This window comes from Rattus norvegicus, chromosome 9 (assembly GCF_036323735.1).
Source record: "Rattus norvegicus strain BN/NHsdMcwi chromosome 9, GRCr8, whole genome shotgun sequence".
Lineage (NCBI taxonomy): Eukaryota > Metazoa > Chordata > Mammalia > Rodentia > Muridae > Rattus > Rattus norvegicus.
In genome coordinates, this window is record NC_086027.1 from 21,016,937 (window position 1) to 21,036,935 (window position 19,999).

A 19,999-nucleotide genomic window follows, 5' to 3' on the forward strand; every position below is an offset into this window, starting at 1 on the left:
GCTCATGCCAGCTCTGTCTGGTGTCTTATTGTACTTACTTTTCAGATAGAGTCTCACAGTGTAGCCTAGAACTCTTGCTATGTATACAAGGCTGGTAAAATGTCTGTGTGCATATGTCTGTGAGGTGTGTGTGTGTGTGTGTGTGTGTGTGTGTGTGTGTGTATGTATATGTGTGTATGTATGTGTGTGTGCATGTGTGTGTATGTATGTGTGTATATATGTGTATGTGTGTGTATGTGTGTATGTATGTGTGTGTATGTGTGTGTGTATATGTGTATGTGTGTGTATATGTGTATGTATATGTATGTGTGTATGTATGTGTGTGTGTGTGTGTGTGTGTTGCAAGAAACCTTGGGTCAGATTTCTTCACCATTTGGTGATGAAGGTGCTTATGTCCTGGGGTCATAAGGAAGACCATGAGAAAGGGCGTGAGGGAAGCGGCTGTAATCATGCCTGGTTCTGAGCCAACTGCTGTGAGAGCAGCCCCTCTGGAGATCAAGGCTTAACGTGTAAAGGAGCTCTGTGGAAGTGCCCTAGGGCTATACTGGGAAGGAGAGGAGAAGGGGGTAGGGGGCAGAGATGCCAAGATCCTCCAGGCTGAGGGAAAAGAGTGGTCAACAGTGGGAGGTGTGGCCTTGGGTGGGACGGTGCCTTAAGGGAGAGACTCCCATGAAATCAGCAGGGAAGCTTCTGGCCTCTGGAGTGTTTCTCTTGGCCTCCAGAAGTCTGAGGGCTTCAAGCTAGGGGTGTGGTTCAGTGATGGAGAACTTTCCTGCACCAAGCAAGCGTAGTCCCAGTGTCCACCCCCAGTACCACAAAGCGTGTCCCTGGTGTGTGGATGTGATGCCAGTCCATGCAGAGTCTACCCTGTAAGCTGATGCCTCTGGGATTGAAAATGCCTCTGCACATTGTAGATGCCAGGGAGTTACTCTCAGTCTATCGGCTGCCATGTTCCTGGCTGTTCCCAAGCCACCTCCCCTTCCCTCTTCTGTCTCTCTTGGAACAAGAATCTGGACAGGTGCAGGCGCAACCACACACACCACACTGCCTTGGAGACAGAGGGCAGATCTGGAGGTGGTCCAGCTGTGTGGCCTGGGATGGTCATTTGCACCATGGGGACTGTAGTTTTTCACAGGGAGCTGAACGCGATTATCTGCTGAGAGAGCTGAGCAGACAGTTCTCAGATGTGTACCTGCCATATCTGGGAACCAGTTATAAATAAGTCTCAGGAGCTTATTTTTCAGGAGAACTCCAGTGCATCCCATACCCCAAGAAGCCAGGTCAACCAACAATCCTTGGGTCTAAATCTGAACTCAGAACCTCATCTGTGCTGGGGGAAGTACCGACAGCGGTGGGCACAGCGCCCCCTGCTGGCTGATTCAGGAGTGCTGCCGGGGCAGCTAGGACAGCAGGGCGAATGCACGGATGGGGATGCACTCTCCTTCGCTCTACCCTGGAAAATCAGGTGCAAGTGAATGTCAAGAGAAGCAGTAAGTGCCCAAGAGAGTCACCAAAGTACAACAGCCAAGTACTAGGTGTTAGGTCACTTACCTCTGTCAAGTGTTTGAATGTGACAAGCATGAGAGGCGACCCTCCTTCCCCAGCACAGCTGCAGTCCCAGTACTACCACAAGCCCCTGTCCCACAGGGCCATCTCTCACCTTCCTGGTTAAAAGGCAGCTAACAGGTCCCAAAGCAATTCCACAGTGCCTGGCCGCCCAGGGCTTTGCAAGGAGGTACAACCGGATCAACCCATCCAGGCTAGCTGACTAATGGTGGGAAGCCGGCCCCACCCTTGAGCTGTAGCGATGAAAGGGGCCACCGTGTCAGAGAGTAGGCAGGTGCGGTTGGCAGGTCAGGACTGGCTTGCTTGGCAGCTCAGCCCTCACCCCCTTGGCTCCAAAATTACCTGAACCACTGGGTTTAATACCCAGTGCCACAAGAATGAACAATAAGTCAATAAAACAGCATTTGGCATCCAGGAGGTTGAGGCAGGAGGATTGGGAGTTCGAGGCTGTCCCCTGCTTCATAGCAAGCTCGTGTCCAGCCTGGGTTATAAAAAAACCATGTCTGAAGGGGGCGGGCAGAGGCAGATGCGGGGTCCATCTCTTCTGCTGAGGGAAGCTTCCTCTCTTGAGTCTGACTCAGAAGCAGCTTGTTCCTCAGGGATGCCAGGCCCTGGCCTCCAAACACAACCATCCTTTGGACCCGCCCGCCCTTGCTGCTTTAGGCCAGGCTGGCTCACTGGGTCTGAGGTCACAACTAAGGTGTGGCCAACCAGACCTGGCACACAAGCATCACCCTCAGCTGCTCACTTGTTAGCATGGAGCGGCTTCCCCCGTCTGCGTCCTGATCCCACCCTGCCGGGCGAATGGAAGGTATGTGGGTTGGCGCCCTTGGAAAAGCCCGAGTCACGGAATGGTCATAGCTCGAACACAGGCAGCTGCGACGAAACACGGCCAGGGTGTGAGTCAGGTCGGCTATTTGGAGCAACATGATTCCTGCGTTGGAGGCTTGATTTCCTCATCACTGAAATGCAAACAGGAGTCTAACACCCCAGTAAATGTTAGAGGACTGTCCTAAGCAACCAGGCTGAGCCAACTTTCCAAACAGCCAGGGTTATGTAAGTGTTGGTAGTTCCGGCTGCCACATCGGGAGTTTTCACCCTGAAGTCCATGGATGGGGCAAGTGTGAGGGCCAGGATAACGCGTAGGAATGGCTATCCCTGTGATGGGAAACTCAAGAACTCAGGCATGGAACCAACAAAGGATCAGACTCACACACCTGAAGTCCAGACCTGCCATTTTCAGACCAGCGAGTGAAAACGCAAGGACACAGCGTTAGGAGGGGCAGCAGGGGGTACAGCTCAATGCTAGAGTGTATCCCTAGGCATGCAGGGGGCCCTGGGTTCAGACCTCAGTACTACAAAATTAAAAGAAATAAATAGAACTTTAGAGCCCAGCATGGTGGCGTCCAGCACTCTGGAAGGTGGAGGCAGGATTTGAAAGTCCAAAGCCACTCTTGCCACACAGCAATTTGTAGCCAGTCTGGGCAACATGAGACCTTGCCCAGAGGGGGAAAAAAGCAGCAAACGTGGGGTCCTTATCCTGGGTTTGCCTCCATGTCCTCCTGCTACACTTCCAGTGCTTTATGAAGGGAGACGTTCAGTGGCAAATCAGATGTGTGGCAAGAGGCCAGATATGGAAGGACCATAGAGACGGGACAGACCCTGAAGGATTGAGAGACCAGAAACCTGGCCTGTTGGCTTCATCACCCCAAGACTCCCCCCAAAATCTCCATGGAGAAAATGTATTTGCTTCTCCAACACGTCCTGAGATGACCTCTATGATTCAGTTTCTCCTTCTAAAGAAAACTAAGGTGGAGGAGGTGGGATGGTCAGAAACAGCTTGGCAGAGCATGCCCAGCAGGTCAGGGGTTTGGGGAAGACGGCTTTACTGAAACTGTTGAGCCAACCATAATGTAAGAGGATTGCGGTTCAGGTGGAGGCCAATGTTTTCTGCACCCCAGCAACACCACATGGGGTTCCATCCCTATTGCATCTTATAGGTTTTTTTTGTTTTGTTTTGTTTTTTAATGTATCTCTATGTATCCCAGACCGGCCTTGAACTCATGGTGATCCTCCTGTCTCACTTTCCTAGCTTGCTAGAGATGGAAACCAATGCGCTCTTCCACTAAACCACATCTCCAGTCTTTTTCTTGTTATCATTAATGAGACAGTCTCGCTATGTAGCCCAGGCTAGCCTTGAACTCAGAGAGCTTCCTGCCTCCGCCTCCCAGGTGCTGGGATCAAAGGCATGTGCCTGCACCACCATAACCAGCCTCTTGTGTGTTAATTTATTTTGTGCATGTAAGTAGGGAAAAACATGTAGAAGCCAGAGGACAACTTGCTGGAGTCAGTTCTCAACTTGCTGGAGTCAGTTCTCACCTCCCACGACTCGGATCCCCGGGTCTGAACTTAGGTTGCCACACCAGCAAATTTGCTTTACCCCTGGGTCATCTCACCAGGATATAGTTAACATTTCTGTGTGCTCTTTTTTTGTTTTGTTTGTTTAAATACAGTCCTGTTTATCCTGGAATTTGCTATGTAGACGAGGTTAGCCTTGAACTCACAGAGACCCACATGCCTCTTTCTCCGAGTGCTGGGATTAAAGGTGTGCACCACCACGCCTGGCTTGTGTGTCCCTTTTTATCGGCATGTGTGTATGAAATCTGGAGGACAGCCTCAGGTATAACCTCAGGAAGGTCTACCTTGAGACAGGTTCCCTCACCGGCCTGGGTCTTAAAAGTTAGGGCTAGGCTGTGTGGCCAGATCCCCCTGTCTCGGCACCAGGATTACAAGCAGGCACCAAGCATAGAATTTTAATGTGTGCTCTGGGGACTGTGCTAAGGCAAGCGCTTCACGGAGGGCGTGGAGGGGGCATTGCTCCTCCCCAGGGCTGAGTGCAAGTCCTTATGCTGCAGGCAAGCGCTTTACCTGCTGGCCCAGCCCACAGCCGCTGTGAGCTCTGTGCCTATTCTGACTTCTTGCCTCTTCTTTTTTTTTTTTTTTTCCCGGAGCTGGGGATCGAACCCAGGGCCTTGCTACCACTGAGCTAAATCCCCAACCCTTCTTGCCTCTTCTAAACTGTAATTATTTTTATTTCCGTTCCCAATTCCTGTGGCTCTTGTTTGTTTCAGTTTGAGGTGGGGGGTCTCACGTAGCCAGTATTGTAAAGACTGTACGGACCTGCCTGCACTTCCTCAGTGCTGGGATTCTAGGTCTGTACCACCACACCAGGCTTTAGACTACTGCTCAGGACACAGACCCGCTGTCAGGGCTGTCCCAGAAGGAACACCAGGCTGTGTCCGTTCCTCAGCATTGATGAGGTACGGTTACTACGCAGGAGGAGTCTGAGGCTCAGGCCAAGACTTGCTTAAGGACAGTCTCTTTATCATGTGACTTCAACTCTGGGCCTGGTCCCCTGTGCTTGGCACCGTCCAGCCGAGCACCCATAGCATCCCATGATGCCTGGGTAGATTTAAGTCACCAATCTATAGCTGCAGAGCAGAGGCCAGTCCAAACTGGCTATTTATTTCCCATGCCGAGTGAAACCAAGTCCTTCTCCACCCACGCCTGAGTACTCCCACAGCTGGGAGACCACACCCTACTCTTCCCAGGGCAGCAGGTGAATTAGCAAACTCTTCCCCACTTAGGGAAAACCCATTTATAGACTAGCTGTGTTGACGGGCTTGGCTTTGTGAGCACAGCGAAGCTGTCTGCTAGCCCGAGCCACCTGGGTGCCAGCCATCTATGTGAGATCTTTACCTGAAGTGGTTCACCTGCTGTCCCAGCCACCTGGTACTGCAGCTGGTACCACAGGTCACAAAGCCTCCAAACGGGGCTTCCTCTTGTCTGCACCTGCTCATCTGAGATGGGACAATCTCCCCTTCCGTTCCCATCGGCCTTGACCTAGTCCCAGGTCCAGCCACTCCCCACCTGAAGAACTATTGCTCCTGTCATACTTGACATAACACACAAACACATGTTAGAATATATTATACATATATTCTAGTTCACTGGTATAACCCTGGGCCGGCCAGGCAGAAGACAAATGGTCACCCTATTGACAAGTGTCCCCTGCTCTGAACTGGCCCTAGCAGACTACCTTGATTTTACAAGACCCATCTCCATGTTCTACGTACTTCCTGGACCTTATCGCTCCTTGGGTCCAATCCTTGAACCAGGACTTCATGGGCCTGAAAGGAAAAGCAAGCCTTCATCCTCCACCTCCCATCGCAGACTTCTCAGGGCCTCCTTGTGAGTGAACGCCAAGGAGCAATGACCTGCTCCTTGCATGAGGCGTCTGATGCAGAGTCTGTGTTGTGCAAACGGCCTTGAACTCATCCCCAACTGTCTAGGAAGGTCAGCCATTATCTGCTCAGTGTAACAGGCAGAAGTTAAAGAAAGACAAGCTACACTATCCTTTGTGAGGTTTGGACAGGCAAACTGTCACCAGATAGCAGAAACGGCCCAGAGAGCTCCTCCTCCCACCCCTATCTGCCAACATGTCCCTAGCCAAGCTGTCCCTCGGTGCTTTCAGAGCCAGATGTTTCCGTCTTCTTCTTTTTTTTTTTTTTTTTTTTGGTTCTTTTTTTCGGAGCTGGGGACCGAACCCAGGGCCTTGTGCTTCCTAGGTAAGCGCTCTACCACTGAGCTAAATCCCCAGCCCCGTTTCCGTCTTCTTCCACAGGCCTCTGCTACTCATACATCCGTTCGTCTGTCTGTCTTCCAGAACAAAGGCTCTCAGTGGTGTCCGAGCTGGGACCTGTAATACCTTGTGCGACCTGACCTCCCACCCCCCGCAAAACAACTGCTCAGATCCAACCCCTAGAAGTCAGCCGAGTGAACCGCGTGGCTCAGGAAGTGGCTTTCCGATGGGTCCCAGAGTAGGCGTAGGAGATGGGATGGCGCGTCCCAGGCCTCACCGTGAACGTATTGATGGGGCTTCCGTAGTGGGCGTTGCCGTGAGGAGACCTGGAAGGAGAGGAGAGCAGAGAGGTGGAGGTTCACAGGCAGCTTGCTTGGTCCTCACTCTACCGCCCGCCCCAGAGCAGATGTTCTAGATTTCTGCCCTCCAGAGCGGAACCAGAGAACACCCTTTTTTGTATCCTCTGCTTACTCAAACTCCTTTGCTCTCACTCTGGGTCTTTCTACCCGGGGCCACTAGGTCTCCTTTTCCTCTACACTGATTCGCAGCCCTGAAGCTCCAGAGGATGAGGTGGGTGAAGAGGTGTGCAGGGAAGGAAGGTGCTAGTTAACAGCACCCTCTCCAGGTCTCTGGGCCATCCTCTTAGTCGCAGGCGATGGCCCGTGGCCTTGGCCTTAGCTCTGTTCACGCACCCCCAGAGATCCTTCTACCTTAAGAGAACCCAGCTCACCTGCTGACTTTGTGAGGGACGAAGCCATAGTCCCCAGTTTTGCTGCCACTACCACCGCCTCCGCCAGGCGCCTTGTACTTGACCTCGGCCGCGCCCCGGGCGCCCTCCAGGGACAACCTCCGTGCGTTCAGGCCACCGGGGGCCGCGCGCCCCGCAGAGTTGACTCGTCGCATCTCAGGTCCTCCTGGCTGCGGTCCGAAGCAGTTAGGGGAGCTCAGGCTGCGGCCAGTAGAACCACGGGACGTCCCGGGATTGCGATGGGGCTCCCCGACGTACAGGCGTTTCTTGATGAGCGAGCGTCCGCTGCCCGAGAAGCGATCCAGGCCCCCGGGCTCCGGGTACTGAGTCCCCGGGAAGCGCGAGAAGCCACGAGCCGGACTGGGTCTCGAGGACTGCCCCAAGTCGGAGAAGTTGTTCCTGGGTGGGGACCCGCGGCGGCCCTGCTGCTGCAGCCCAGGGACCGGAGGCTCGGGGTCATTGCTGAACTCTGGAGGCGGAGGAATGATATCAAAGCTGAACTCCTCCTCCTCCTCCCTCTTGTAGGAAGGAGAGGGCGGAGAAGAGAAGGACTTGGGGAGGGCGCGGCCGTAGGGTAAGCTTGAGTGAGCTGGTCTTTCCCGGGCCACAGGGGCCAGGGATTCGTCCTTGGTCCACCCAGGTCTGTAGGTTGGATCTGAGGCTTGTGTGTCTCGTCCCTGCAGGGGCTTCCACTGACTGGGCCCAGTGGGCCGTGCTGAGGCCACCTGGGAGTCCTCTGTCTCACTGGGCACCTTAGGGACCACAATGAAGGAGTTGGGCCGGCTACCTCTGTAAAAGATGCTGTCAGAGCTGGCCTCTGGTTGGTTGCTATGGTCACGGAGACTCCCTGGCAAAGAAGACCGTCCAATTGCAGTCCCTCCAGGTCTAGTCTTCTGTGCCCTTTGTCTGGCTGCGAGGAGCAGGGCCATTGGGGAGCCCCGCTCCACCACTTCTCCAGTCACCGGGTGTCTGAGGACTTGGTCAGCTGGCTGAACTGGCAAGAGAGGTTTGGCTGGATGGTTTTGGAGCTCCTTTTCGTCCACTAGATCCCCTGAGTCTGTAGCCTCCCCCCTGGTCCTAGTGGGAGTCACTACAGCAATCCCTCGGCTGTGGCTATTCTGGCTGCGATGGGGTCTGTAGAGAAATGGCGCTTCTTCTCCACCGGTGGACATCTTTGGTGGGAGAGCTGGAGGAGAGAGGACGCCATTTCTAGACAGTTGGGTAGCCACCGAGTTTTCTTGAGATTCTGGTTTTTCTCTCTGCCTCATGGAGGCAAGGTCCTTCTCTGCCATCGGCTGAGATAATGGGGTGGGCAGCCGGGGTGTGTCCTTGAGTAGTGTGGCCTGCCCAGGTGCATCTTTGGGTGGTGTGGCCTGCCCAGGTATGACCTTGGGTGGTGTGGCCTGCCCAGGTGCATCTTTGGGTGGTGTGGCCTGCCCAGGTGCGTCCTTGGGTGGTGTGGCCTGCCCAGGTGGATCTTTGGGTGGTGTGGCCTGCCCAGGTGCGTCCTTGGGTGGTGTGGCCTGCCCAGGTGCATCTTTGGGTGGTGTGGCCTGCCTAGGTGTGTTCTTGGGTGATGTGGTCTGCTCAGATGTAGGCTTGAGTGGTAAGGCTAGCCCAGGTGTGGCCTTAGGCGGTATGGCCTGCCCAGGTATAGGCTTGAATGGTGTGGCTGACCCAGGTGTGACCTTGGGTGGTGTTGCTGGACCATGTACAACCTTGGACTGGAGTGTTGTGGCAGGCAGAGGGGCGGTAGACAGTTGGGGTGGATTCTTGGTGGCAGGCTTATGGAATCTGCCATTTTCAGTCCTGTTTTCAAAGGTTCTTCCCCCTTCCAGCCGGGGTTTGGGGGGCAGAGATGCTAAGCTGGGCTTGGCTTCTTTCTCTGCTGAGGAGGCAAACCGAGCCTCTAGCTCATTCCGGATCTGCTTGACACTGGGGGCTGGAGTATCCTGGGGGATGTAGTCCACAGGGGGTAGGGCCAGGCTGCTGCTGGCTTCTCTCTCTGGCAGGCTGCTGCTGGAGGGGCTCTTCTCAGGAGCACGGGGGTGTATCTTCTCAGGCAGGCTTGGAGGTACCTCCTCTGATAGGCTGGTGCCCTTCTTGTTCTCCTTGTCCTTCGAGGCCACTGTAGGGACTGGCCTGTGACTGAGTGACCGATCCTCTTTCCTGGACCCACAGAGATAGGCTGCCAGCTCACTTCGAAGCTTTTCCATCTGCCGGGGGTCTCTCCAGTCAACAGGTTCTGACGAGGCTGTGTCCTCCGGACTGGGCGGGTTGGGTTTGGGGTTGAGAGCAGGTGAGCTGGATTTGGAGGTCTTCGGAAATCCAGAAGATGGAGGGGCTGCCCGCTCAGTAGAGGGCAGAGGAGGAGCAGCTGGGGGCAGAGAAGATGCTGGCCGAGGGAGTGGGGGAGCGGGCGGAGGCAGGGGAGGAGCTGGGGGTGGAGCTCCTGCTTGTCCATTTGTCTGGGGTTCAGACTGCCTGAGCCTTGGGCTGCCTGGTGTCTCGGGCCTGGGCTCTCTGGGCTGCTCGGGCTCTAGGGCCCTGTCTGGGTAAACCAGAGATGCAGGGCGGACACTGATGCTGTGAGGCAGTGGGAGGTGGGCGGAGGTCTTCTGGGTGGCTTCATCCTCCTCTGGAGAAGCTCCTGGTGCTTCCTGAACTGGGATAGATGAGGTCCTGACTGGGGTTGGGGGAGGCACCTTCGGTGACCTGGGGAAGGTGAGGTGGGGCTCTGGGCTAGGCCCTAGAGGGCTCCTCTTTAGTTCAGCAGGACTTTTAGGGGGGCTGCTTCTGGGGTCCTCCGGCTGCTGGCCATTGAGTGCCACTTCTGATTTCCATTTGATAATAGCCCCAGTGGGGAAGAGACGAGTTCCAGTTGTATGAAGAGAGACCGGAACTGGGGGTCCCGGGGCTGGCAAAGAAGGTGGAGGCAGGGTTTGAAAAGCTGACGGTGGGGCAGGAGGGATGAAGTCAGGAGGGGTAGGTGTGGAAGGTGGGGAGAACGCAGATGAGGGGGATAAGGTATCTAATGCTGGGGGTGGAGGTGGGGCTGTGCTGGGTGGGGGTGGGGGTTCCACCAGCAGCGGAGGGGGAGGAGGAGGAACAGGAGGTGGTGGTGGTGGAGAGGACGCCTCTGGAGGCTGTGAAGTGTCCTGGGGTGGCCCTGGGGCTGGACCCGGGGGAGGTGGGGGGATGGATGAGTCCAGATCATAGTGCACGGGCCTCAGGTCTCCCACAGAGCTGTACAGTCGGAGGTTACCATTCACTAGTGTGCTGGCACCTGAAAGAGGGAGGCAGAGGTAAGGAGCTGGGCCAGTCCCCATCTCTCCCACCGTTTTAACATCGTGTGTGGGAGGGCGGGCACCAGGGCGCACCTGTGGAGGACTTCGGGCTTATGGAAATTAGTCCTCTCCTCCCACCCTGTGGGCTCTGGAGACCGAACTCAGCTCAGATTTGGTGGTTCACCTTACCTGCTGAGCCATCTTTCCCACCCAAAGCCGGTCTCTGTGCCTGGCACAGGGAGAGGGGCTGGCCTAGGGAAACACTAGTTCCAGCCCTTTCCTCCTAAGCCTACCCGTGGAAGCAGCCACGTCCGCCAGGTGCGGAACTGTCGGGAGTGGTCCTCTTCTTTTTTTTTTTTTTGGTTCTTTTTTTTCCGGAGCTGGGGACCGAACCCAGGGCCTTGCGCTTCCTAGGTAAGCGCTCTAACCACTGAGCTAAATCCCCAGCCCCGAGTGGTCCTCTTCTTATGTTAATGGGACACTTCCTGCTCAGGGCCCTGGAGCAGCCCTGGGTGCTTACAGGAGGAAGCTGCCTACACAAGCAGCCGACTCTCGTTTTTGGGATGCCCCAAGTCTACCGAACCCCACTGCAGCCTTTAGAACCCCTGTATCAGAGCATTTGGTGGGCAGTGGAAAGGAAGGAAGGTAGCCAGGGCAATGTCGCTACAGAGATGGACACCCAGACAGCAGCCAGTTCTGCATCCCAGTCCCTGAAGAGTCCACCTCTCCCCCCACCCCCTCCGCCCCCCAACCCTCCGCCATGCTCATCTTCCCTTTCCCCTCCTCGTCGTGCTTAGGAGAGAGCAGCGAGCCTGGAGCAGGGCTGCCTGGGAAGGCTCCTTCCAGCTGTGTGACGCTGGGGACCTGAAATGGAGCACCCAGGGTGTCACAACCGCAATAAACAAAAGAGGGATACTACCCATAAAGCTGATTCTCGTTCTGTTCTAGGGATCAAATCTGGGGCCCTGCTCATGCTAGGTAATGTTGATCTCTGGTCTCCATACACTCCTCCACTGGCTGTATACTCTGCCCCTGAAGCTTACTCCATAAGGGGTCAAGCCGATAGATAATTCCATAAACTAGTAAATCATTACCACGGACAAGGCAGTAATAAAACCAGCAAGGGAGGGGTGCCGAGAGGTGCCACTTAATTAGGAAGGCCCATTGGGAAGGTGACCTCGGAGCAGGACACTGGGAGTGGGCCGCAGTGCAGACCCTGGGGTGAAAACCTGCCCGGGCAAGCTAAGGAAATGCCTTTCGCCAAAGGTGGGGGAGGGGCAGGGAATCGGTGGCCGTGCAGTTCTCAGGAACCTTTTTGCTCACGGTCACACAGGGTGTCACGCGCCTGGTTTCACTAAGTGGCTCACGTCTATCCCATACATACATTGAGCCTTCTGGAGTTGGCACTGCTGTTCTCAAGCAGGGCAAGTGTCCCAGCAACAGTGACAGCTAACCAGGCTGAGTCAGGATAGATTCAGAGATAGGGTCTGTCTGACCCAGAGGTCTTCCTGCCGCCCTCTCTTCTGCTGTGACCTGGGCACACTCTCTAAAATGGGTGTTAGCCAGCCACGGACTCCGCATCTCCCAGGCCCACTATTCCCACCCAGCAGACCAGTCACTAGAGGCCTGAGGACGCTGGCTTTGCCTCCAGCTTGTTTGTTTTGCTTTAAATTCAGGGCCCAAGCAGGGAGGAAAAGAAGACGAAGAAGCACAAGATCAGGGTTCTCTTACCTCTCACTTCTTTGTCTGCAAACTCTTCTGGGACAGACGGGGTGGGCACTGCCAGCCCGTGGTTCTCCTGGGCATTCTGAAAGAGACCAGGGGACATGGAGAGATGAGCAGACACCTCAAACCCCGCCTGTGAGTCTCGTATTACTGAAGAAACTGCAGGACTGGTAGTGGCCGACCAACTTCGTAAGTGAACCCATTTGTTTTTAGATTAATTAATTATCTGGGCAGTGCTCTCAGAGGCCAGAAGAAGGCAAACCGGAGTCACACACAGTTGGGAAAGAACGTGCGGGAGCTGGGCGTTGAAATGGTCCTCTGCACGAGCAGCAAACGCTACTAACGGATAAACCATCTCTCCTGTCCCAAGAGTGAATCTGAAAAATGAATGTGGATCGGGGATATTTTTCAGTTGGTAGAGTGTTTGCCTAGTCATGTAGACAAGGCCCTGAGTTTGAGCCCTCGCAGGGTAAGAACTGCGTGTGGCAGGGTATGCCCAGAATCTCAGCCCGCAGGGCATGTTCGAGGACATCCTCTGCCACATAGTGAGTTCGAGGCCATCCTGTGATACAGGAGACTTTGGAGAAAAAATGCCAAATGTCCTGTTGGTTTTTTCTCAGCTAGAAATGTATGCTTTGGAGCTCCCATTCAAATTGTTCACTGCTCTATGCACATACGAGAACAACCACGAAAACAGTGTTAGTTCCAGATCAAACTTGCCAATGTAGAATTGGCAAAGATGAGAATCAACTACATATGAATAAAAATCTCACTTAAAAGCAAACCAAGGAGCCAGGCATGCTCAGGGCCATCCTGGTCTACATCACGAGCGTCAGGCTACAGTGAGACCCTGTCAAAACAACCAAATCCAACCGAAAAATCCAAAATGAGGGCTGGGGAGACGTCTCAGACGGTAAAGGTGCTTGCCACGAGCTGAGCTGAGCTGAGCTGAGCTCTGGGGCCCAGAATGGAAGGAGAGAACCAGCTCCTGGAAACAGTCCCCAAACCTAACACAAAGAACCCTGCAGTGACTCAGCTGCCAAAAGCTAGCACCCTCATCCTGACCTCCAGTTGACTCCAGTTTTCATCGGGAATTTACAGAAGAGTAAGTGTCGAGCAAGGCTCTGCAAGCCCGGCAGGCGCCTCTGATCTCTAACTCAACCAAGCAGAGTGTTTGCACAGCTGTCCGCTTCTGAGTCTATTTTGCATTCTACCCGTGCTCCCCCAACCCCGGCACATTTCCATAGATCAACAAAGCGCACACAGCTGCCATTTGGAAGCTTAGCGGAGCGGCGGTGCATGTGCTTCTCAGGGGTCTCGGTGGCCTGGCCTCTGGTCCCCAAGCCCACTCTCTTTTCCTACTCACCTAGCTTTACCAGCTAACATTCTAGCCTGACAGGCTCTCTCCTAAGCCGCAGTCTGCGTTCCTCCTGGGGCTGGAGTTGGGCAAGCCGTCTCTCTATCCCTTTCTTTATTTCCTGTCTTCCAGCCACCATCCTTGGTCTCAGAGTCACTATGTAACCGCAGGTGACCTTGAACCTCCGGTTCTCCTGCCTTCACCTCCCCAGTGTTGGGATCACAGCTCTCACCACCACACCTGGCTTGTGTGGTACTGAGGATTAAACTGGGCTCTGTGTCTGTGAGAGAAGCGCTCCACCAACCCCTTCCACTAATTTCTAATAATACCAACCACGTGTCTTGTGCTCTGTTCAGAACCATCTCAGTCACCACTCAATGGGAAAGAGGTCCCCTGCCTGTGTCTACCGGATGAGGAAACGCACCAAAAATGTCTCAGAAGTAATTTAAAACATACGGCTATAGCTGCCACTGCCAGACCCAGGTCCTGGGCATTTTGCATCAGCACAGCCTTTCCTTTAAGGACTACCCAGCCACAGGACTGAGAAAAAGACTTCCACCCTCCGTGTTTGCATCTCTACCTGTGAACTTGTGCTAAAACCAGAAGGCACCACGCACCCATCGGTGATGGTTTGAAAAGGAGCAGCCCCCATAGACTCCTGTATTTGAATGCTTGGTCCACGGGGAGTGGCACTATTAGGAGGTGTGGCCTTGTTGGAGTGGGTGTGTGACTATGGAGTCCGGCTTGGAGGTCTCATATGCTCTTAAGTAGGCCTTGTGGGTCAGTCCCCTGCTGCCTGAGGGGACTCACAGCTCCCCCTCCACAGCCATGTCTGCCTGTATGCTGCGTGGTGTTTCTCACCATGATGAAGATAATGGACCGAACCTCTGAAACTGTGAGCCAGCCCCAATTAACTGTTTTCCGTTATAAGAGTAGCCCTGGTCACCGTGTCTCTTGACAGCGATAAAACCCTAACGGAGACACAGCTAAGAGGTTATGAAGAGTGAGTGAGGCTATGTCCGGAAAGCACTGGGCTCATGGCACAGGGAAGTCAATAATGCTCCTAATGTTACAAAGGAGCTACCGGACCCCTGTGCAAGCCAGGCCCTCCTAACCGGCTGCGGTCCTGAGCCACCCAGGCAAGGCTCCGCCCTCCAGAAGTACCGCCCACTTCGCCGTCTTCATTCACAAGGCAAAAACACCTTTTGTTTGGTGTGTGTGTGTGTGTGTGTGTGTGTGTGTGTGTGTGTGTGTGTGTGTGTGTCTGCGTCTGCAGGAGCCCTTGAAGGAGAGAGCTTCTTCAGAATCCCCTGGGAACTGGAATTATACTGGTTATGAATCACCATGTGGGAACTAGAACTAAGCTCTTTATAGGAAGAGCAAATTCTCCTGACCATCTCTCCAGCCCCTGATGGTTGGATTTTTTTATTTTTATTTTATTTTATTTTATTTTGAGACAAGGTCTCTGTATATAGCCTAGCTGTTCTGGAACTTACTCTGAGGACCAGACTGGTCTTGAACTCACAGAGTTTTGCCTACCTCAGCCTTCTGAGTGCTGGAATTAAAGGTGTAAGCCGATACACTCAGCTCTAGATGATTCTTGATTCCCTCCGATAAAACTGGGGGACTTCTTGGCGTTCTTAGACCTGCTGGGTCTTAAGGCATCCTCAAATGAGATGCGGAAAGTCCAGTTGTTACTAGTGGCCTGATGTTAACCCCCTAGGCTTAGGGGCTTAGTGAGGTAGATGCTCTCCAACTATCAGAATCTGGTTGCCAGGACCCTCAGAGCCTTTCTGTGGCAGCCATGCCCTTTTCATAGTGGTAAGCAACTCTGACTCTGACGTTAGGCCGACCTGGAGGTGCATTCCGACTTATCTACTTCAGTGACGTCCATGCTCTTTACTGACTCTGTCCCTGCCCAGCAGAGGAGTCTCCCCAGACCTTCTGAGAAGCACCGCACACTTGGAATAATCTCACTGAAGACAGGCTCTCTGGTGTGAGGGGGCCAGGGTTGAGCCTCTCTGACTCTCTGAAGCCTAAGTGGGAATCCAAGGCTTGAGACTTAGCAGCAAAAGTCTCAGGTGCCGTTTGTGTTCAGCTTTGGCCGACCCTGGGCAGTGACGAGTTAGAGTGGAGACAGTGCTGCTGCCCGTGACCCACGATGGAACGGGGAGCTTGCCCTACCTTCTCCCTCAAATCGCTTAACGCAGCCAGCAGACTGATACTTAAAAGGACAAAACAAACAAAAACAAGGTCTTGCTGTGTAGTCTCACTCACGTTCACAATTCCCCTGCCTCAGCATCCTGAGTGCTAGAATTACAGTGTGCTACTGCAGAGATCCATTCAACTCTCTCACGTGAATGGGTCTTTGGTCCTTGAGCATGTGTGTGCACCAGACACATGCCTAGTGTCTCCAAAGGGCAGGAGAGGGGATTAGATCCGGAGTTACGGACGGTTGTGAGCCACCATGTGGATGCTGCAACTGAACCCAGGTCCTCTGCAAAATCAAATGCTATTAAGCCATCCAGACACCAACGCTTGCTTTTCTACGAATCTGTGAAACCCACTTTCCTAGCATAAAATGCAGAGACTAGGAGGCTCACGTACAAGTGAAAGCAAAATGCTCTTAGATGTAAGACAAACCCACAAAGACAATGTTGCCCGAAGCCAATATCCTCTGTTTCCCCAACAAAGGCAAAAAGATACAAACCACCAAAGCCAAGCTAGCTGGGATCCTTTGCACCTGCAGGCTCTCGCTCTCGCTCGCTCTCGCTCTCTCTCTCTCTCTCCCTCTCCCTCTCCCTCTCCCTCTCCCTCTCCCCTTGCTTCCTTTATTTGTTTTTTTGAGACAGGGTTTCTCTGTGTAGCCCTGGCTGTCCTGGAACTCCCCATGTAGACCAGGCCGGCCTCATACTCAGAGCTCCACCTGCCTCTGCCTCCCGACTGCTGGGATTAAAGTCGTGCACCACCACCACCCAAACTGCTTGCTTGTTTTGAGGTGCTGGGGATGAACCCTAGATTTTCAGGGTTTCGCTCTGCAGGTGAGGTGGCCTCGAACTCCTGCCGAAGCCTCCTGAGTGCAGGATTTTGGATATATACAGCATCCAGCTGTTTTGATTCTAAAACGCTGTGAACAAGTCAGCCTCCCCAGACCGCAGCACGGAAGCCTGTCATCATTGCGTGACTTGCAGTAGCAGCTCAGGCGCGCGTACACACACACACACACACACACACACACACACAAGCCCCTAAGTCCAGCCTCATCCCCTCATCCCTCGGGTATCTCCCAGTCTGCCCAAGCCCCTGTGTTTTCCTCTCACTGCTTTAGCTTTTCACAGCTGCCTGCAGCACACTGGACAGGGGGTGAATACGAACTCATTTGAATCTCAGCCCCAGGAAAACAAATGGGGAGTTTCCTCTGCGACTGCTGGGATCAAGAGTACAGGCTGGAGTGGGGGATGGGGTCGGGGTGGGGGCTGAGATGGCTCAGTGGTTAAGAGAACTGGCTGCTCTTCCAGAGGTCCTGAGTTCAAATCCTAGCAACCCCATGGTGACTCACAACCATCTGTAATGAGATCCGATGCCCTCTTCTGGTGTGTCTGAAGACAGCTACAGTGTACTCATATAGAATAAATGAATAAATCAGTTCAGCGTGGACAGGGCAGCTTTGTAGGGCACCGCCCTCATGGCCGCCCAATTCCTCACCATCCTCCTTAGGCTCTGGGAACTGAGGCAACTCCTCGTGAAGAAGAGGGTCCAAGGATGTTGAGAGGGCTCAGCGGGGAAAGGGCTTGCTGTATAAGCATGAGGCAAGTACCCTGGCACATGTGCTGGAGTCCCATGTTGGGGTTGGTCGGGTGCTACTGTGTATTCAAATGTTAAACACCACCCCCGAGATCAGGTCACCTCCCCTGCCCTCCCCACCACGAGCAGAGCCTCACTCACACCAAAGGATGCTCCCCATCTAAAGCTAATCGGTTACTAAAGGGCCTGCGATTGGGCAGTAATGAGAGGAAGGTGGGACTTGAAGATCAAGTGACAGGTCCCAGGAGAGGCAAGGAGAGGAGGAGAGAGAAGCCAGCCTTGGGAGGAGACGGACCACAAGCATGCGCTCAAGTGAAATGTCCCCGAGGATGACGGATGGAGCAGAGATAATCCCTCTAGATTCAAACAGCAAGGAACAAAGGACATATGGCTGGGCTGTAAGTTAGAACCTGCCCGATCTTTTGGTTCTTTTTTTTTTTTCCCGGGAGCTGGGGACCGAACCCAGGGGCCTTGCGCTTCCTAGGCAAGCGCTCTACCACTGAGCTAAATCCCCAACCCTGCCCGATCTTTTATATGGGCTAGCTAAAATGAATGTTTTTACAGTTGCAGGCCAGTGAGAGACTCGCACAGGAGGTGGAAGACTGGCGGCTAGCTTACTCTCTACTTGACAGAAGCTAGAGTCGCCTGGTTAGGGTCTCAATGACGGACTGTCTAGAGCTGGTTGGCCTGGGGAATATTTGTGGGAACTGTCTTGAAAACAAAGAAGACCCAGCTTAAATCAGGTGGCACCAGTCCTGGTTTGGAGCCCTGGACTGTACAGACAGAAAGCTATGTGAGCTCTAAGTGTGCACTCACTCTCCGCTTTTGGCTAAGCTCCTGCCGCTGTGATTTCCCCACAGTGATGGACTGTGACCTGGCACTGTGAACCCAGCAAACCCTTCCTCATCTGTGGTGTTTCCTGTCACTTCTGTGCTTGGTCACAGTCACAGAAATGAAACTAGGAGAACTGCCAAGGACTGACACCGGAGGTTGTCCTCTGACTTTCACGTGTGTACCCACACTCCCACACGCACCACCCAACCATCCACACAAAAAGCACGGGAACATTTAAAACCGCAGATCACACACACATTAAACTTATCTGAAAAAAGAAAAGGAAAGCCGGGAGGTGGTAGGACACATCTTTAATCCCAGTGTTCGGGAAGGCAGAGGCAGGGGGATCTCTGTGAATTTCAGGACAGCCTGGTCTACACAAAGAAACCCTGCCTGGAAAAACAAAACAACCAAACCAAACCAAACCAAGAGTTTAGCTGGGCGTCATGGTACATACCTGTAATTCTAGCACTTGGGAAGTAAAGGCAGAAGAACCCTGTTTAGCAGTAGTAACCCGGGCTGTATGAGACCTGTCTCAGAAAACTAAAAGCACAGTTCCATCCTTTGGTTATATCCTTCCTCGGGGCCAACGAGATGTGGTGCCTGCCAATGTAGACCTACAAACTGAATTCACTTCCCAGAACCCAATGGAGGTGCAAAGAGAGAAATCCACAAAGTTGTCCTCCAGCCTCCTACGAGTACCCATTATGCATCATGTATGTATGTATACATGTGTGCATGTATGTATATGTGTGTATGTGGTATGTGTATGTATGATGTATAAATGCACACACACATAATAATAATAAATAAAAATCTAAAAGAAAAGACAGAAAAAAGCGGGCCAGTGGGATGCTCTCGCAATGCAAACCTGACAACCCAAGTGAGATGCCCCAGACGTGGAAAGCTGGGAACAGTGGCATGCGTCTGTCCTCTCAGCCCGCCCACTGTGAGATGGGAGGCACACATGGGAGAATTGACAGGTAGGACTCAGGTCAGCTATCCTGGAGTATACTGCATATCGCTCAAAACAAAGGAGACCTCTCCCCAAACAAGTGGAAGGCAAGGACGGTGCCCCCAAACTGTCCTTTGACCTTCACACACATGTCCTGGCACACATACCTACACTCACATATCTACACACACAAGAATGAAAGGAAGGAAGAAACCTGTCATTTACTCTAGCACTTCTATCTGGGCTACTCCTCTGTCCCAGCTACTCCTCTGTCCCAGCTACTCCTCTGTCCCAGCTACTCTGTCATTTTCCATTTTCCAGTCACTCCCACTTCACAGCAGTCCAGTGAGCCTTTGAGTCTTTATAATACCTCTCTTTCTGCAGCGTTTCCAAATGGTCCTGATGATACAGGGTCTGCAATCCCAGGGCTCCAGAGGCAGGAGCATGATTGTAAACCTGAGGCCATCATGGACTACACAAAGAGAGCCTTCTTAAACCAGTGAACAACAAAAAACAGGCTGAGGCAATGTACCAGTTGGTGAAGGGCTTATCATAAAAGCTCAAGAACATGAGTGCAGCACCCCAGCTCCCAGGGATAGCCAGGCATGCGTCTGTAATCCTCACACTGGAGAAGCAGAGACCGGAGAATCCCTGGAGCCCAGCCCAGGGGATGCATGATGAGGTATGGCGTGGTTGAGGTCGACAGTGGACACTGACATCTGCCCTCCACACACGTACACATACCTATGCACATGGCCACATGTACACAATCAAGGACGCATTCCATGCAAAGAAAAGGACAGCGCCTGAGATGCAGCTCTGTTTCCACAGTGCATGGTGTGATGTCTAGGTTGGATCCCGAGCTCTGCAGACGCTAAGTATGGCAGCAAACGCTACAGTCGCAGCATGGAGGCGGGAGGACCACAAGTTCAAGAGAATTACCCTCAGCTGCAGAATGAATTCTGTCTGAGTCCAGGTTGGACCCAAAACTGTCTCAACACCACAAACAGAACCTCTGTGTTACAGTTCAGGGGTAGCTCCCTTGCCTGGCACACGTGAAGCCCTGGGCTCACTTCCAGCA

The 19,999-nt window shown here is 53.4% G+C and overlaps 1 protein-coding gene across 1 annotated transcript in view; it reads right to left on the reverse strand.

Annotated features, from left to right (window-relative positions):
- Window positions 1-5,545: 5,545 nt before the first annotated feature.
- Window positions 5,546-19,999, reverse strand: part of C9h6orf132 (similar to human chromosome 6 open reading frame 132) — a 36,461-nt gene continuing 22,007 nt past the window's right edge. The window contains exons 3-5 of the mRNA XM_006244500.5: window positions 11,975-12,050; window positions 6,939-10,242; window positions 5,546-6,534 (exon numbers count right to left, since the gene is read on the reverse strand). Of these exons, the coding sequence (XP_006244562.1) occupies window positions 6,417-6,534; window positions 6,939-10,242; window positions 11,975-12,050 (3,498 nt within the window). The 3' untranslated portion in view covers window positions 5,546-6,416. The remainder of the gene's footprint in view (window positions 6,535-6,938; window positions 10,243-11,974; window positions 12,051-19,999) is intronic.